Source organism: Apteryx rowi, unplaced genomic scaffold (genome assembly GCF_003343035.1).
Source record: "Apteryx rowi isolate R43461 unplaced genomic scaffold, aptRow1 scaffold_264, whole genome shotgun sequence".
NCBI lineage: Eukaryota > Metazoa > Chordata > Aves > Apterygiformes > Apterygidae > Apteryx > Apteryx rowi.
In genome coordinates this window covers 91,925-108,688 of record NW_020449019.1, presented here as the reverse complement: position 1 = coordinate 108,688, position 16,764 = coordinate 91,925, and the positions used below count along the sequence as shown (strand labels likewise).

At 36.0% G+C, this 16,764-nt stretch overlaps 1 protein-coding gene across 1 annotated transcript in view; it reads right to left on the bottom strand.

Moving 5' to 3' along the window:
• The window catches only part of LOC112967101 (maltase-glucoamylase, intestinal-like), a 58,105-nt gene that overhangs the window by 5,012 nt on the left and 36,329 nt on the right, over positions 1 to 16,764 (bottom strand). Inside the window, exons 26-43 of the mRNA XM_026067872.1 lie at positions 16,608 to 16,762; positions 15,193 to 15,361; positions 14,078 to 14,174; positions 13,836 to 13,948; positions 13,624 to 13,749; positions 12,143 to 12,271; positions 11,913 to 12,020; positions 11,582 to 11,644; positions 11,205 to 11,339; positions 8,807 to 8,891; positions 7,732 to 7,870; positions 4,427 to 4,560; positions 3,920 to 3,954; positions 3,711 to 3,827; positions 2,166 to 2,314; positions 1,078 to 1,162; positions 910 to 966; positions 130 to 254 (exon numbers count right to left, since the gene is read on the bottom strand). Of these exons, the coding sequence (XP_025923657.1) occupies positions 130 to 254; positions 910 to 966; positions 1,078 to 1,162; positions 2,166 to 2,314; positions 3,711 to 3,827; positions 3,920 to 3,954; positions 4,427 to 4,560; positions 7,732 to 7,870; positions 8,807 to 8,891; positions 11,205 to 11,339; positions 11,582 to 11,644; positions 11,913 to 12,020; positions 12,143 to 12,271; positions 13,624 to 13,749; positions 13,836 to 13,948; positions 14,078 to 14,174; positions 15,193 to 15,361; positions 16,608 to 16,762 (2,021 nt within the window). The remainder of the gene's footprint in view (positions 1 to 129; positions 255 to 909; positions 967 to 1,077; positions 1,163 to 2,165; positions 2,315 to 3,710; positions 3,828 to 3,919; positions 3,955 to 4,426; positions 4,561 to 7,731; positions 7,871 to 8,806; positions 8,892 to 11,204; positions 11,340 to 11,581; positions 11,645 to 11,912; positions 12,021 to 12,142; positions 12,272 to 13,623; positions 13,750 to 13,835; positions 13,949 to 14,077; positions 14,175 to 15,192; positions 15,362 to 16,607; positions 16,763 to 16,764) is intronic.

Below are 16,764 nucleotides of genomic sequence, written 5' to 3'. Positions count from 1 at the left end.
TCCAGAAAAAAGCTGCCACCATATAATTAATATGCAATTTATTTTCCATAGCTTTAACTATTTATTTACTTTTAAAAGCAGAAAATAAAATTAAATTAGTTTAAAAAATTTTAATTAATTTTAGCATACCTGTAAAAAGTAGTGTTAGCAGGCCTTTGCGTAGCAAGGATGTAACCACCCCGGATATGAAGGTTGATATGTTCCAAAGGAGCTGATAAATTTCTGAATTGTCCCCTAAAGCCAATAAGTTCATCCTATATATGAAAAAATAAAACAAAACAAAAATTAGTCTTCTTGTTGAATTGCTCTGGATTGAAACTTTTTTTAAGAATGAAGGTTATAAATGCATATTAAGAAATGTTGCCACAAATACTTTTTAATGCAGAAGTAGCTACATAATATTTTTAAGGTAAGGTATGAAATTCTGCAAACATAAAATAATGACTTGACACTAGCTGACAGCAGCTGAAACAAAGAGTTTAGTCCAGATGAAGTGACTTTTGATGCCTGCTATTCCTTCCTCTGAATCTTTACTAAATTTCTGTGAAAGGCTGATGCAGCCAAAACTATTTTGTCTTCTGCCACTCCAGCATTCTCAGCAAAGAAATTCTGTATAGCTTTCAAGGGTTAAAAAAGTCAGTAGCAATACTTCAGATTAAAGGTATTATTCCACATTTTAATTTACTTTTACTGGGGTCACAATAAAAATATTACATTAAAAGGAACTGACATTTTCCATAAGAAATCAGCCAAGAAGATGTGATTGCCATATCCCTAAGAACTTGTGCTGAATGCATGGTGGTAAAATGGGGACAGCTGGTTCATACCTCGCCACCATTCTCAGCACACCGTACTGTTGTCTAAACAGCATTAGGAAGAACGTATAAGTCAGTTTTCAAAATTACTTACAGTGTAGTAATCATACCAGCGTGCATTCGGTATGTAAGCAGTCACTGTCACAGCATTCTGGAAATAAACATTTTTTATCTTAGGTATATTAAAGCAAAAAGTGAAGTCTAGCTAAAGTAACTTCTAATACTTTCATATACATAAACGCTTAAGTACTCAAAGACCTACTGGTTCCATTACGGGGCTGATGAGCAGTGCAGGTCCCCAGAGAAATTGTTTATATATTTCCCACGTTGTTCTGTCTTCCACAAATCTTCAAGGTAACAAAACAACTATGAGACTTTTGATATTACAAAATGTTTCCTTATTTAAGCTTTTTTGTCAATAATTGAATCTACTATTTCCGCAATTTTATTTATGCTACTATTAATAATAGGTAATAAAGATTAGTCATTAAAAATATCTCATTTAATTATAAATGGATCGAATAATGCTTGCCAAGAATGTATAAAGAATCTAATGTGAAAATGGTTAGAGAAATGCAACCTTTTGCTTATTTTTCATTTCTGCTGTTTCTTTCCATTTGCTTTTCAGTGTATTTAGATCATCGAACTCAAAAGATTAGTTTTGCTTGGTGGATATTAGTAATAGCAAAATTAACTACTGGCCAGACTGGGAACCACTTTCTAATTTGTAACATTTCTTTCTTAGGTACCTTGACAGAAACAAGTCAATACTTGGAAACAGTTCAATGCTCGTTAGCGGAAGACAAGCATTTAGATATTAGACTTAATCATTAATGTTAAAAGTTAAGCTTTTTCACATACTCTCCCTTCTGACCAGATACAAATAAGGCCTTGTGTCTCTTATAAACTTGTCTTTTTTTAATCTGCTATATAAGTTTGGCCAAAATAAGTTACATTTTGCTGCAAAGCTCTCATGATTTACGTCAAAATTCTGCCTGCCTCTTTTTCTGTTTTTCTGCTTAGAATTTTTACCCAGCTGTTTTTGCTACATTGGCTTTTTGTTTTTAAATATGTCCAGCACCAGACAGAACTTTTGTTACTTACCACCAAAGATGATAGGAATGAGCCTTAAAATTTACACATTAATCTTAGATAAGAAAATTTTCAATTTGTGAAATATTTGCATAGTATGAAATGGAGAACTAGTGTTGTCAAAGTGTGACTTGATATTGACAGCTTGTATTCTCAGTCTCATGCAAATGCTATAATCACTGAGGGAAAATATTATTATTTATGAGGGTACTAACTATAGATATTCATGATTAATAGAGAAAAAAGAGTAGCACTTACTCGTGGAGTAGAGGGCGGATCACAGTGCTTCCATGAGCATGGGCTTCATACATTAATGTGTAGAGATAGGGTAACAGGGTATATCTTGTATTCAATACATTTCTGGAAATGTCTTCAAATGTTGAATTCCAGGCAACAGGATCTTGCCTCTAAGAAGAAAAAAAGAGACTTCTGTTATTCGGACTGGATTATTTTGTTTTGAAACAATGAAAAGAAAAAAAAAAGCATGGGTTAAAGAATTTGCTAATGTTTACAGTGGAGTTCATGTTTAGCATTTTTTTTTTCATCTTATACTTCATCTATAAATTCATATAATCTGTGGTAGTAGTAACTCTCAAATGTTTATCAAAATCAACATAGCAAGACATAGCTGAGCAAGTTTCTGTGAACTCTTGCAAACTCCTTGTCTTCCTGTAATTTAGAGCACCTTTATTTATTCTTTATTTAAGAACAAAGTGATAGTAAAAACAGTAGGTGTCACTGTCAGCCACAAGCAGGGAAAGCGAAAAAAGGGAGAAGATGAGAAAAAACCTAGGGGGAGTACTTTAAAAATGTTTAATGCAAACTCAACCGACTTAGACACACATTCTGGTGTACAAAATATATTGTTCCTCTTTTCTGCAGGGCAGTACTCAGGACTTTCAAAAAGCGAATGAACCACTAGTGAGGATGTCAGTAGCACTTTCAGTTTTTATTGAATATATTGAACAATACCTTGGCAAATTGGGTAAGACTGGAAGCAACATAATAACCTGGTATCTGCATTTTTAAAAGCTTTTAAAAGTCCTATCAGAAAGTGTGCTGCACTTCTGGTAAAGTACACTATTCTTCAAAAAGCAGACTTCAATCCATTAGATATATGCTATATAAAGACCTCTACTCTGCCAGACCCTAAGCTCCAACTAGAATATAAATGCTGTTTCAATTATTTTCATCTTTCCAGCTATCTGTAATACAGTCCTTAGCCACCATGTTCCTACATTTAGATAGTTTTTTCCTTTATTCTTAAAAGAACTATTTTACATAATAAGAAATAAGAAATTCAATGTCTTATGGTGGGAAATGTGCAAAATACGGTAATTTCAGATACCCGCCCAAGAATCTCATTACGCTGTTCCATTTTCTGATCTGCTGTGTAATTATGAACAATTAGGGATGAGAATACTAAGGTCAGTTTTGCCCCTTTAAAGGTATATTGCCATAAGAGTGTTCTGTTTTAGTCCTGTAGATGTGCTGTGGGTAAATAAAAATGGCATACATGAGAAAATAAATACGCAGAAGTTTGATTCACTCAAAGCACATGGAACAGGCTTACTTCATGTAGTCTAAGTCATGAGGCAGGCTCTCTGTGAGTGTTAAACCTGACAGTGGAGGGAGAGACTGACAACAGAGCTGGCATGCGGCATACAACCAAAGCAATGTTCTCTTCACGTCTGTTTTGCTTGGCATGTGCATTTTTGGGGGCTAGTCTCTTTGTGTGAGGTTCTGGCTGGTCTGTTCATGTGTGCTGCAAGGGGCACAACCATTAGCAAAACCATGACTCACCTTTGTTCCTTTCCCATTGTGATTCCTTGAATATGGGTAAAAGGCACCCAGCTCCATCCAGCGAATACACATCTCATACTGTGCATCTTGAAAGAAGCCACATATATCTGCTCCTGTCTGAAAGTTTAGAAAATAGTCCAATTGGAATACTATAAATTTTTATATCAAATAAAGATAATTAAATATAAGGTAATAACTGTTTAGCTTACATAAGATATTCCAAAAAGACTGAACTCCATCATACCTGCAAGGAAAAAATAATTCAATAATAACACTGCTTTTTTTTCCCCCTTTGGTGTGCTAATGGTTGCATAGATAATAAATATTGAAATACAAACATTCCACAGTTTCTCCAATGTGTCAGGTTATTCCATTACAGAAAGACCAGAGAGCTGGTTCTTCAGAAGTGAACAGATGTTGGCCAGCAGGGCAGGGTCACTGGAAGGTGGCAGGAAACGAGTAGGGGCAGACTGTGGCTAGTAGGTGGTTGAATCCAGCAGGAATTAGAGCACTTGGTGCCAGATACAGCCAAACCAAATTACTATAGAAACTGTGAAGAGTTTTGTAATAGGCAGTAAAAAGAAAAGGTCAAAAAGGAATTGACCATGAATTCTGACTGCTGAATTGAGTAATTTATTTCAGGTAAAAGCACATGACTATTAAAAGCAAGTAAATCAAGAAGAATTTACAGCACAGATCCTTTTCTTTCTACTTACCAATGATAGATTTAGCAAGCTGATCCCAGGCTGCAGTATTATCACCAAGCCAGTGTCCTGCCCACTTTCCACTACTGGGATATGTGGAACGGGTAATAACAATTCCACGCTCCTTTGTGACATTCTGCAAGGCACTAGCATTGAAAATAGCAGAAGAAACAAATTACATGAGAATCAAAATAATTTAAAAAGATATTACATAAGACATTCTGAAAATAAACCTAGTGGTTTATCTTGCTATAGCAAAGCGCAGCTATGTTGTTCTTGTGAGTACAAACAGGCATACATCCAATCAAGATATGTTTTGTATTGAGATTCACTGTGATTCACATATATGTAGAAACTAAGAATTAAGTGGCAGCCAGGTTATGGTTAGAAAGTGAACAGGGAGGTGCTAAAATACAGATGTCCAATTAAGGCTAATCACTATATGGGATTACACATTTTTAAGGGTTACATGACATGGTGCAGGGCACATCATTCCATTATTACAATACCAGAAAATTTGCAGCAACAGTTGAAAATAATCTCCACAAAATTCAGACCAAGAAGATAGTAAGGGGGAAAATAGAGGTGCCAAGAATATTAAACCTGCCAGCATAAAATGACTTGCCAAAATGGTATTGGAACAAAAAATAAGTCTTTCATCTGTAATCATTTCAAAGAAAAGATGATGCAAAATGGCCATTGTGGATTTGTCTACAAGTAATCATATCAAACCAGACATTTTCTGCTGTGAGCAGATAACAGGCCTCACAGCTACGAAAGAACCAATTGAAGTGACATATTGTGGCATTAGCTAACCTTTTGGTCTTCAAAAGTTTAGAGCAAGGGCTAGTAAATATTCAAGAACGATGTGCCAGAACCATATTTTTCTCTTCCAAGTTAGAGGCAAAAGCATGTAAACTGAAATGGAGTAGAAGTCAGGGAATGCCACTGGCAAGATACTGTTGATCAGTGTGGCCCTTCCCTCTGCATGAGGCTCCTTGCTCACACCAAATTCAGAGCACAGAGGCAGTTGGAGGCTGGACCCACTGGAGTGCACCTTTCAAGATTCCCAAATCATGGTCTTCTTGTGCATTGCTGGCACTTTTAGGGACTTAGCAGGGAAAGAAGGAAACAGCTAGCACAAAGATAGGACTCCATCAATAGCTTTTCCAGATGCTCTGGCATAGAAACAGCATGGGCAAAAAGGGGTTATATATCTTCTGAAAGTCTCAATCTGCAGTATGAGCAGGGATCCTTGGGAAACAAGTTATGATGATTGTTGTAAGCATCAGTACCTGGAGGTGCAAGCATGCTCATGGTGCTAATAGCACTATGAAAACATATAGTAGGGAAAAGATAGCAATTGTGAAGAGTCTGGCATACTGGGCGGGCTGGAGGAACTAGGTAAAGTTGTCCATTTGGAGTAAAGACTTTTGACTGCATTCTCCTCTTAGAGACAAGGAAGAGAGGCTGAGAGGCAGTTAAACTGACAGCTTTCACTTGGTTTGCTCTATTTAAACAATTCTCTGGAAACTGCAACTAGCATCTGAAAAGTGAAGAAAGTATGTATCATGCATAGAACTGTGTATGTGCTTAAAGGAAGGCATGACCTAAGCGTTCTGCTGACTCAGGCTTCCAGGACTCTGTGCTTTAGGACTGAGCCTAAAGTGTACATGTGAATAGCAATACCTCAGAATGGTTACTGTATTCACTTTCAAAGATTCTGGCTTTCAAGTTTACACAAAAGCCTTGTTACTAGAGAATAACATTAAGCCAATATCAAGAAGCTACTTTTAACTGGTGGCGAATAGAAATTACATTGTTATGTAAAAAATTACTGTTCCCGTTTAGGTCACATGCTTCTGTGAGTTTTGTGTGCAAATGAACTTGCTATTTGTATGATCTAGTATTAGAATAAATTATTATTACAACATTTCTCCAGTTACCCAACTGCTTGTCCAATTAGCAATGAAAAAAAATTGGAAGTTGTGATTTTTTTAATAAGAATTTTCTATACCTTTCAAGTGTGAGAATATTTGTATAAGTTGTGTAATTTATGATAGTCAGTTCTGTTATAGTGCCTCTTAAAACAGAAGAAAACACTTTACACTTGAGTTCACACTTCATACACAGAAGCAATGATAATATTCCTCTTTGTGTTAAACTGATGTCTGCTTACAAAAACCAAATTACATTTAATTTGGCTGATAACATTAGTATCATTCTTTCCTGTCCTGTCAGCAATACTATGACTACCTTGGATGAGAGTGATGCAATGGAATGCTGTGAAATGTAACATCCACTCGGCCAAAATTTAAGTAGCCTTGATATGTTATTTATTTTTGGTATTCTCAAAGTTACCAAGGACTTTAAGATCATTAGTAACTGTAAAGAAATACTGCTTCTTGCATATTCATTGAATTGGAAGAGAAACAACATTGCTATATTAGAAGTTACCTAAAATAGCCTCGGATATTATTCACTAAGAAATATATAATAAAGTTTGCCTTGGAACTGAGAAAATAAATTCTTAAAAGGAAAGCTTATGAACACAATTTACATTTTAAAAATTTACATTTCAGCATTATTCAGTTTATTTTAATGATGTTAATCTATGAATGCCTAAATTGCACTCTGTATTTAAAAAAATCTATATTCATTTTCCCTCACAAGTAAGCTTGTACAGCACAAAATTTATATGGATGAAGTCATTAGAATTGTTATACAAAGAAGTGCTCCCAGCTAGGTGAGAAATAAGTTTCTTGCATTTCAGACTTGGGTAAACTGTCTTGCTTAGGGTCAGTGATTTTAGAGATGCTAAACTCAAAATCAAGACTGTCTGCCTGTGCTGAGACAAGGAATGAAACAGCTGCAGGGGTAGACAGTGCCTGATTTTTTTTTTTTTTTAATTTAATTTCTATCTGGCTTCAATTGCAGGTGGCATTAAATGAAGGATGGAAGCAGAGCTTCAGCTCTGGCCTGCACAGGACCATCTTACCTTCTGCTGTACATCCCTTTTCAGCAGCTCAGTTTCATACTATCCTGATTTCACTATCGACAAGATTACTGTGATACCTGAACAATAAACTTGACTGGCTGAAATAAAAGCCGTTACAAGTTCAGAGGGCAAGCTATAGCATTGATTTTCAACCTTCTTAACAGTGAACTCCACTTTTACCTGAACTGAAGATATTGAAATGAGAAGAAAAAATTAATAGGCATGTTAAATAAACTGGTGAAAGTTTTGGTCTTAAGAATATAGACATAGATAATTCATTTGTAACATATTTTGGAAATAACAAAATAATGCAACTTACTCTAGGGTAGGTTTTGTTTGTGACCATCCATAAAGATTATGGACATCATAATGTCTAACTGGAGTACCATCTGAGAGATACTGTTGACCTTCCATGCATAGAGTTTTGAAAATTAATCCCTCTGATCTAGAGCCTAAATCTAATGGAATGAAGACATTTCTATTTTAGTAATTAATATTCAATAATAATTTCAATGAGTTACTTTCTGTTAATTTTCATAATCTCTTTTGGTGTTTACTTTCTTTTTTGTATCTATACTGTCATTTATTTATTTTTATAAAAATAACATTTTGAGTTCTCGGAAAATGCTTATTCCTAATACTTCTGGGGAGATATCTGGGTTTGCAAGAATATTAATAACTCAGTTCTAGATGCCTGCAGTGAAGAGGCTCAAAAAATAAACAGAATATATCCTAATTCAGAAAATATTGCAAATCTTTAACACTGTTGTCTCATCCATATAGACAGGAAACTGGGAGGAATATTCTGAATATTAACTTTCTGGCAAATCCTGAGAAATGATGCATCATAATTAAAGACAGCAGTAAGCAACAAAAGTATTCTAATAAAGTATTAGTAATTATTACCAGTTAGCACTACTGCACACCAGTACTTAAGTAAAGCCATGCCAAGAATGCTAAGTATTTCAGGTCCATTCCTGAAAGTAGGACTTATATTTTTACATGTAAATAACTGCTCATGAGAGGAAACATGAGGATATTTTCTAAAATTTTACTCATTAATTTCATTATTCAGCTGAGAAACATATGCAAAACACTGGGAACCACATTCTTAATCATGTCCAAAGCAAAGGACTTAGATATAAAATAGGTATCAAACCCCATATGCAGGCAACTAGCTGAAAATGACTTTAAAAGTGCCATGCAGTCACTGTTCTCACCAAAATAGATTGGAGTTAAGTGTGCTCATATTCTTTGAAAACAGAGCCACTTTTAGTTAGGAGTTCAATTATGGATTTATCTACCTAACTTTAATCATTTATGCCACATATATTATGTAAGAAATTATATATTAACCAAAGTGATCTGAAACTGTTTTAAGCAATCAGACTTACGGGGTATATAAGGTGGCCAACTTAGGTGGTCATCTCTACAACCATTAGTGGCACCATTAACAAAGTTAGCAGGTTCATTCATGTCCTAGAAACATAAAGCAAAACTAATTTTATTTATTTCATTGTACAACACACACTAAATCCTAAATTGCAGAAAAGCAGCATAGTAAAAGTCCTCAGGAACATGAACAGCTGCAATTTGTGTCTGCCATGCTACATTTCCTTGACATAGGTTCACAGTTGTACTTAGAAAGAAAAGAAAAAAGAAAAGTAGAGCTTTCTCTCCTAGGAGCAGCAATTCTAGTGTATAATAGTTGTAAAGTTTAATTTCTCCATTAGAAATATTCTCTGAAAATACAAGGTTACCATGGATCCACATAGAACCCTAAAGTTGGTATTCAAGGAATGAATTTAACTATTTCTTTTATTTTCTGTGTGATGTCCTTATAACTTCCACTAGGCTCTTAGGTCTTCTTCCTTCTCTTTCCTTCAGTCAGTGGGCTCCATAGTCACACTCAGCACTGGCATGGGCTGCCACTGAAAGGCTGTTCCCATCCTTCCTTTCTCCTAAACCCAGACACCACTTGCACTCCTCTGTGCAGGGGGTTTGTGAATGGGACCCAGCAATTGATCTAGCTGGAAACCCCTCAAGGAAAGAACAGGTCTCAGCTCCTTCAGCTGCTTCATCTCACTCTCAGGGCGGCCACCTGCAGTGCTGGGTCAGCACTGAGTGAGTGGCAAGGATGCAGGAGAGGTCCAGGAGAGTGCACAAGCAAAGTGACATGGAGACGCAGCTGGTTAAAAGCTGCATGCAACAGGGAGGTTTTCCTTCACTGAAAGTTTTCTCTTTTCTTTAAAGACAAGCAGAAGGTGGTGCAGCCCCTCTTTCAGAGAAGAGCCTAGTGCTTTCATTCTTCATAAGGAAATGAAGACCCTCATTTAAATTTTTAGCTTGTTTGACAGAATTCAAAGAAAATTTTCTGTAAAGGGCCATTTTAAGGCAAGAGAAGTAAGGGTAGGCTCTATTCCACACATCAAAACACTGTCATTGTGAAAAAAGAAATTCATCATTCACTGAGGCAGCAAGAATCTAAAGCACCAAACAAAACTGAAGCCTTTGGCTGGTGAGCTCAGGTTCAGCTTGGTGCTCTGGTTCCTGTCCCTCCAGCCTATTTTTGTATTTTGCTTATTGGTAGTATAACTCTGAACCTAAACAGCAATGTTGTGATCTGTTGCTCTCTCTACTAGTGTCTCGCAGAGAAAAAATTATAGCCAAGCTCTTCTTTGTTAATTATTCTACCAGTGGTCTTGATATGGTCCCTGTAGCATGGTGTATTCCAGCAAAAGCTGGCATATCTGACGTATAGCTGGTGTATCTGCTCTCCAGTATGCCTGTGTGATTTTTCCAAGGAGCCTAAAGGAGCGAGATGAACAAATTCTACATTTGGGCAATTAACTCCTTTCAGCTATTTTAGATTGTGCTCTAAATATTTAATTTTCTTTTTCAGCAGGATGACTGAATAGATTAACTGGAAAATTCTGATTTTCAGGACTACGTACTGCATTTCTGTCTTAAGCCGTGTAAATCTGATGAGAAATTCCCTTAATAGCCAGATTCAGAAATACCTTATTTCCTAGATAGCATAGTGTCTAATTCATAGAGCCTACTTGAAGGTACAGGGCTTCAGTTTTAAGAACTTCTTATTTATCAAACATACTGACTGAAAAGGACAGGTTTTCCTACGTATAAAATTGAAATCAATACAGAATATATAACTACAGATACATAAACAAACTAAATTTCTGAACTTTGTGAAGATTGCATGTGTCCTCAGTGTCTGTGGTCCTCTGGTTGCAATAGTAAACCAGAGCTGGCATTACAGAAAAACACCAAATATTCTACTGGATCTCTAGACTTATCTGCATTTTTTTATAGCAATATATTAATACTTAATAGGTTCTACAACTAGTGCAATTACATTCTATTTGAGAAACAAACTAAACGTCTCATCTAACTCATTTTGTCTCACAGAAGTAGTAATAGTAAAAAAAGTGGACTCCCACTATCAAAAAAAGCATGCACTTTAGGCACTAATAGAAGAGTAACATCATTGCAAAGCAGCTAATATGCAGGTCAAAGCTAAATAATGAAGATTTAATAGGAGGTAAAATGTTTCAACAGGGAAAAATAGGACAAATAAAGATGCTATTAACAAAAAAATTTAATTTTTAGTAGACCATTCATAATATTTTAACCTTAGATGTCTCCATCTTTACTTCCTCAGAGACATCAGAACTGAAAGTAATCATATTTTATTGGGTTTTGAGGTGTTCAGAACCAATCTTATGATGAAAAGATAAAGAAAACTCTCAGAAATAGAAAAAAGAATACACTTACAATCCATAAGCCATCAAACTTCAAGCTTCTTGACGCATTGTTTGGATTGGTGTAGCATTCTGTGATTTCTCTCTTCCACCATTCGGCTGTGGAGTTGCGGAAGAAATCTGGGAAAGCTGTATATGCTCGGTAGAGCTGTAAAAGGAGTAGAAAAATAAAACATAGATATAGGACTCAAAGCATCACACTATTAAAATGTTAGAATTTGTAAAAAAAAAATCACTTTTTTGATAATTTTTTTAGATGTTCTGGTAGAAAGGCTGGACCGTTTCTGCATCCTCCTCCTTAGACTAAATTGTACCAGCCAGTTCATTGTATTAACTAATGTGTTGCTCCCTCTCCATTTGTGTCAATAACCAAATCACATTAACATTTACCTGCACTTGGGTCTCCCAATCCAATGTCTCATTAATTTCTACATTGGGAAGATCTGGCCAGACCTATTAGGAGGAAGGACATATTAAAATAATTAAATCAAACTGAATATAAATGAGTACCAACAGCAAGCAGCTGAAGCCTTGCTTCACTGCTACATGTTCCAACAGCAACACAAACTGAAGACATTTCAGTCTGTAGCATTGAATGTGTCATCTAAATTCTAGAATGGACAAGTCATTCTCGACTCCAGGGTTATCTTGAGGGGAAAAGACATGATGCTTATCTGGATACAATATACCTCTATTGTCACCTATTTTTTAAGAACAGTACCTTTGCATATATAATATCATTGGTATTGGGCCATTTTATGAAGACATCATCATCCACACCTCTTGTGAAAGCAGGGTAATTGGTTTCATTTGCAGATATTGCCGGGTCCTAAAATTAATAGTAGTAAAATTTTACTTCTATGCTCAGAAGACAAAAATAGAAATGCTGTTAAATGTATTCTGTATTCTGCAATGATATATTGTAATTTAAAACCAGAATTCAACACTGACCAGGATTAGGATAAATCTCATTCCTTCTTGTTTTACTTTATTAATTAGAGCTGGTAATCCGGCGAAGTGTGGACTAAGGGTGAAGTCCAATTGTCGTACCATGTAATCAATATCTGAGTATTGAACATCCTGCAATTCACAAAAGCAATAAAGGTAAGAGGCTTTTTTTTTCTTTTTTTTTAATATATGTTCATAGTCCATCTTCAAAACTAGGTAAACTACTGAATTTTTGAAATGTAAAATTGGAATCTGCTGTAGCTTAAAGCTAAGCTTATCAATTGAATACACTTATGTAACCTAACAGTAAGTCCAACATGAAATTAAGCTTTCATTACCATATGTATTCTGAAGGTAGAAATTTATACATGGTAGCAAAAGAAGTCCTGGATTTGTAAATATATGTGTATGTATATATATGTGTTTTTGTACACATATAATACACACAGCAACTGCATACATATTACCACACATGGTACAGAAAGAGCTGGAATCAGTTGTTCTATACTGAAATCCTTTTTTGCTAATTACATATAAAATGAAATGCCACTTTTAATTTAAAGTATAATTTTGTTAGGTCTCTATGCTTTTGTGATGTTCCCAGCAACAACCTCTGCCAAAACATAACTGTCTCAGCACAGAATAATGTACAGTGTCAATGACACTGATTTACTTTTTTCCCTCCATGTTTTTCCTCTTAATCCCTATTCCTTCATACCTAGCAGAGTGAGAGGCAATGACTGGCTGGAGCATCTAGATGGTTCTTCAGTGTGCATGTGTGAAAATCACCTATGTGGCCCATTTTGTGAACAGCTTCAGGTGCAGAAGCTCTCCTTCATCCCAGGGAGCTGGTTTGGGTCTTGGAGGTGGGAAGCTGGGTTCAAATAGCCATACTCCAAAGACTGAACCAACCCCTTCCCCACTGCAAATGTATTCTGTAAGCTACTGGCCAACACCACAACACTGTTCTCTTCCAGCTGTGTTTTGAAACAAAAGGCTTTTTTACGGAAAAAGAAGTTCAGACGCACAACCATGAGAGGACTTGGCCATGAATTCCCACACGTGAGAAAAGTCTCTGCAGTCTTGGAGCTCATAAATCCTAAAAATAGGATGCTAGCATCCTGAATTTCCTACTGCCTGTGTAAGATTACTTTCTACTTACTATACTGGCTTCTGAAAATTGCATTCTTGGGTGCCTTCCTCACAGTGTGTAAGGGCTAAAGGACCACTGGGGACCTAGAACAGCCCTGAAGCTGAATGTGCTATTAGGCAGCTTGTTAGTGCTACAATGCTCAGACCCATGGTGACTAAGCATGCCTTTAAGAGCTAGACCAGAAAGTTTACACAAAAGTTTTGTTATGGCATAAAACATATACAGTGCTCTCTTCTTCTGTGGCTGTGTGTTTTTTACTGTTTTAAATTCGACAGTACTCTGAAGCCGGAAGTTCAAGCATTGTCACAAGCTTTAACCACTATCATCATACATAGGGTATGTGAGCTGCCTTCATTGCAGACACTAGCTCAGCAATTTCAGAGTCATTACTGTATCCATAGCGACATAGCTGGAATCCCAAGGACCAGTAGGGTGGCATGAATGGTCGTCCGATCAGCTAAAACCAAATAAGAAAGAATATTTATGGCAAATAGGTGAAAAGAAAACAAAAAACAGTTCTAGTTTGTAATAGAAGAAACGTACTGCAGTGTATTCCTGAACAACAAGCTCTGGTGTTGGGCCCAAAACCATGTAAAAGTCCAGAATTCCTCCAATTGTGCGATATGTCAGAGCAGGAGTTGGCTGAAATGTCACATCTGAAAATGAAGGAAGCAAAATAAGGAAATGTATGTCTGGATAAGCCACTACTGCCAAAAAAAAAAAAAAATTTTTTTTTTGAACATTCAAATAAAATGTTGAGAAAATAAAGTGAATTTTTTTTTTACCCATTGCGTTACTGTTAAGCAAGAGAACTCCATGGGCATTGCCATCTTCTTCAAGAGCCATGTAGAATGGCTGAAAACCATATGAATTCAACTTATACTGCAAAAGAAATAAACTGTTTTCTACTGGAGAAACATTGCGAGCACTCAGCTATTTACGTTTACTAATAAAGTTAATAAATGATCAGGCACACAACTGCCAAACATACAGCAAATAAAATTCAAAATCATACTATGGTAATTATTTAAATTCCCAGAAAAGATCATTTTCAGCTTCAAATTTTGAGCTCAGTCTGGTTCAGACTCCTTAAAAGAGAAGGAAAGCAAACATATTAATAACTTTAAAAAAATCGCTAATATGAAATTCTCTTCTTTTCAAACATTAGCAGGTAACCTGTATGATCAAGACAAGCTCATGACTTTCTGTTATTTTTCAATTACATTTCAAATCCTGAACTGGAAATTATAAATATAATAAGGCGCCGCTATTTCACTATTAATTCCCTGCAGGTTGAAAACATTGTGTTATGCAGAAAATACATTCATACACATAGACATAAGATTTTTGATTTACTTCTGTAAGTCCTACTTTGATCACAGATTTGGGGGATTTTGCCTAACACAAGTCTAGCTTTCAGAATAATTAGCTGAGAAGCATAAAAAAAAGCATCAAAGTGCTGTTATTTCTAAGCCATTTGTTGTCATCCAATATCTGACTCAGCCAGATGGGGTTATAGGTCATGGTTGGTTTAGAGAAGACTGTTGCTGCTGAAAAAGCATCAGAGTTATAAGCCTCAATAAATATGACCAAAGCTAATAAACGTGTCCAGTACCCACTGACTTCCACTGGACTTTAAAGCCCTACTGAACACCAGTGTAGATTAGGTTCGCTGATCACTAATATTGGTCCCTGTACTCGTAAGGGAGGACTAAAGACCCAAAGGAGTTATGTGTGATCTTTATGCTATTGGAACATTAACAGTGCAAAGGTCTGACCAAGGGATATAAGCAAATTCTGCCTTGGATGACAGATGACAACAGCCAATCAACACAGATTGTTACAAAGCAAAAAGCAGTCAATTATGCGAAAATCAAAATTGCAATCTGTTTCCACTTACGCCAGGAGGCTGGTCTCTTGAGAACATTCCCCAGGTATTCCAGTTCATGTCATGTCGAAACGTGGCATGTTCAGTTTCACCAAATCCATATATATATTGGGATGCCAAGCGGGTAGATATCTGAAGGAACATGTCACTGAATGTGAAAGTTGGTAGCTGAGAATCCCAGCTAAAACAGAAAGAGGAAAATAAAAAAAGACCATAGCAGTTTTCAGTGCTGTGTGTAGCTGAGAGTCAACCTTCTGAGGCAGTTTTTTTTTTTCCTCTAGAAATCTCATTCTTCACTAAACTTGGGATAAAACTGTTACGGTTATCAAGAAAATTTACAGGACATGAAACAAGGATGTCTAAGAATTACATATACAGTCCAGAGGTGCAGAATGCCCCAGACAGATATATAGTATGCACAGGTATCATTCCTATGGAGTTACCTCACATTTTTGCAATTCATTGGGAAAAGGTTTTTCAGGAAAGTTTGAATACATTTTCTATTCAGACTGATCCTTGGTGCTGTATGTGATACAGTAAAAAAAAGAGGGTTTTTTTAGGGTTTAATGGACTTTTTTTGTGCAGGTTATTTTGAAACATTAGTTGTAAATCAGCTTCTTTATTGTTAAAAACTGAATTACAATCTGATTGTACTGTTCTGATGAAGGATGTAGTTCCAGAAGACTGAACTACGGAATGGATAATTACTCTGGTTGGCAAAAAGGAAGTCAACTTGCAGTTCAGTTTTGATCTCGCTAAAGAATGACATAAAAACATTTTTATTTGGAACCAAAACATAGGACATAAAACGGTTAACAACATTGCTATCTGTTTTCTAGGTCTGACTAATGCTTCATTAAGGGAAGAAGTGAAACTCCTGCTAGATTTATTAACTGTCATGTTACTAAAACCCATCTGCAAGTTAGCTGAGACATAATTTTCTTCTATTTTTGTATTCCTAACCATTTCCCCCAAAATAACCCAACAAATGAACAAAGTCCTTCCACAAAAAATGCTGTTGTCACCTAAGAAAAATATTAGAAAGCGCAGAAAATTGTTGTGTCGCCTAGATACTTGGGAACTGTTCACAAACCAGCCTTCGGAAATGTCTATGTCCTGTACTTTAAAATGATGCAGAGGACTTCTTGCACATGTCAAACTACGAGGTGACAGAGAAACACCTTAGCCAGTTTTGAGAAAAAACAGCATCTTGCTCAGGTCACCTTCTGAGACCTTCCCCTGGGTTAATATTCTTATACATATGCAAAGGCCAAGCAAACCCTGCTTGCTATATGACAGACATACCATTTTATGAGGTGGATAGAAGAACTAGTCTCAGAGCATTTAAAACAGTCCAGACAACAAAATGGTTTGGTTTAAAAATAGCTAAAAAAATTAATGAAATTTAAAAAATGAACATTGCTTACATAACTGTCCCTGTGCTTTTGCGTCGAACCTGTATACCAAATGGTTTTCTGTGAACTGACACATCATAGAGTCGATTCTCGGCTGTACTCATTGGAGAGCTAGGGAGATTTAGTGGTACTGGAACCTCATATCGTTTGTTCTGGTAATCATAAATCT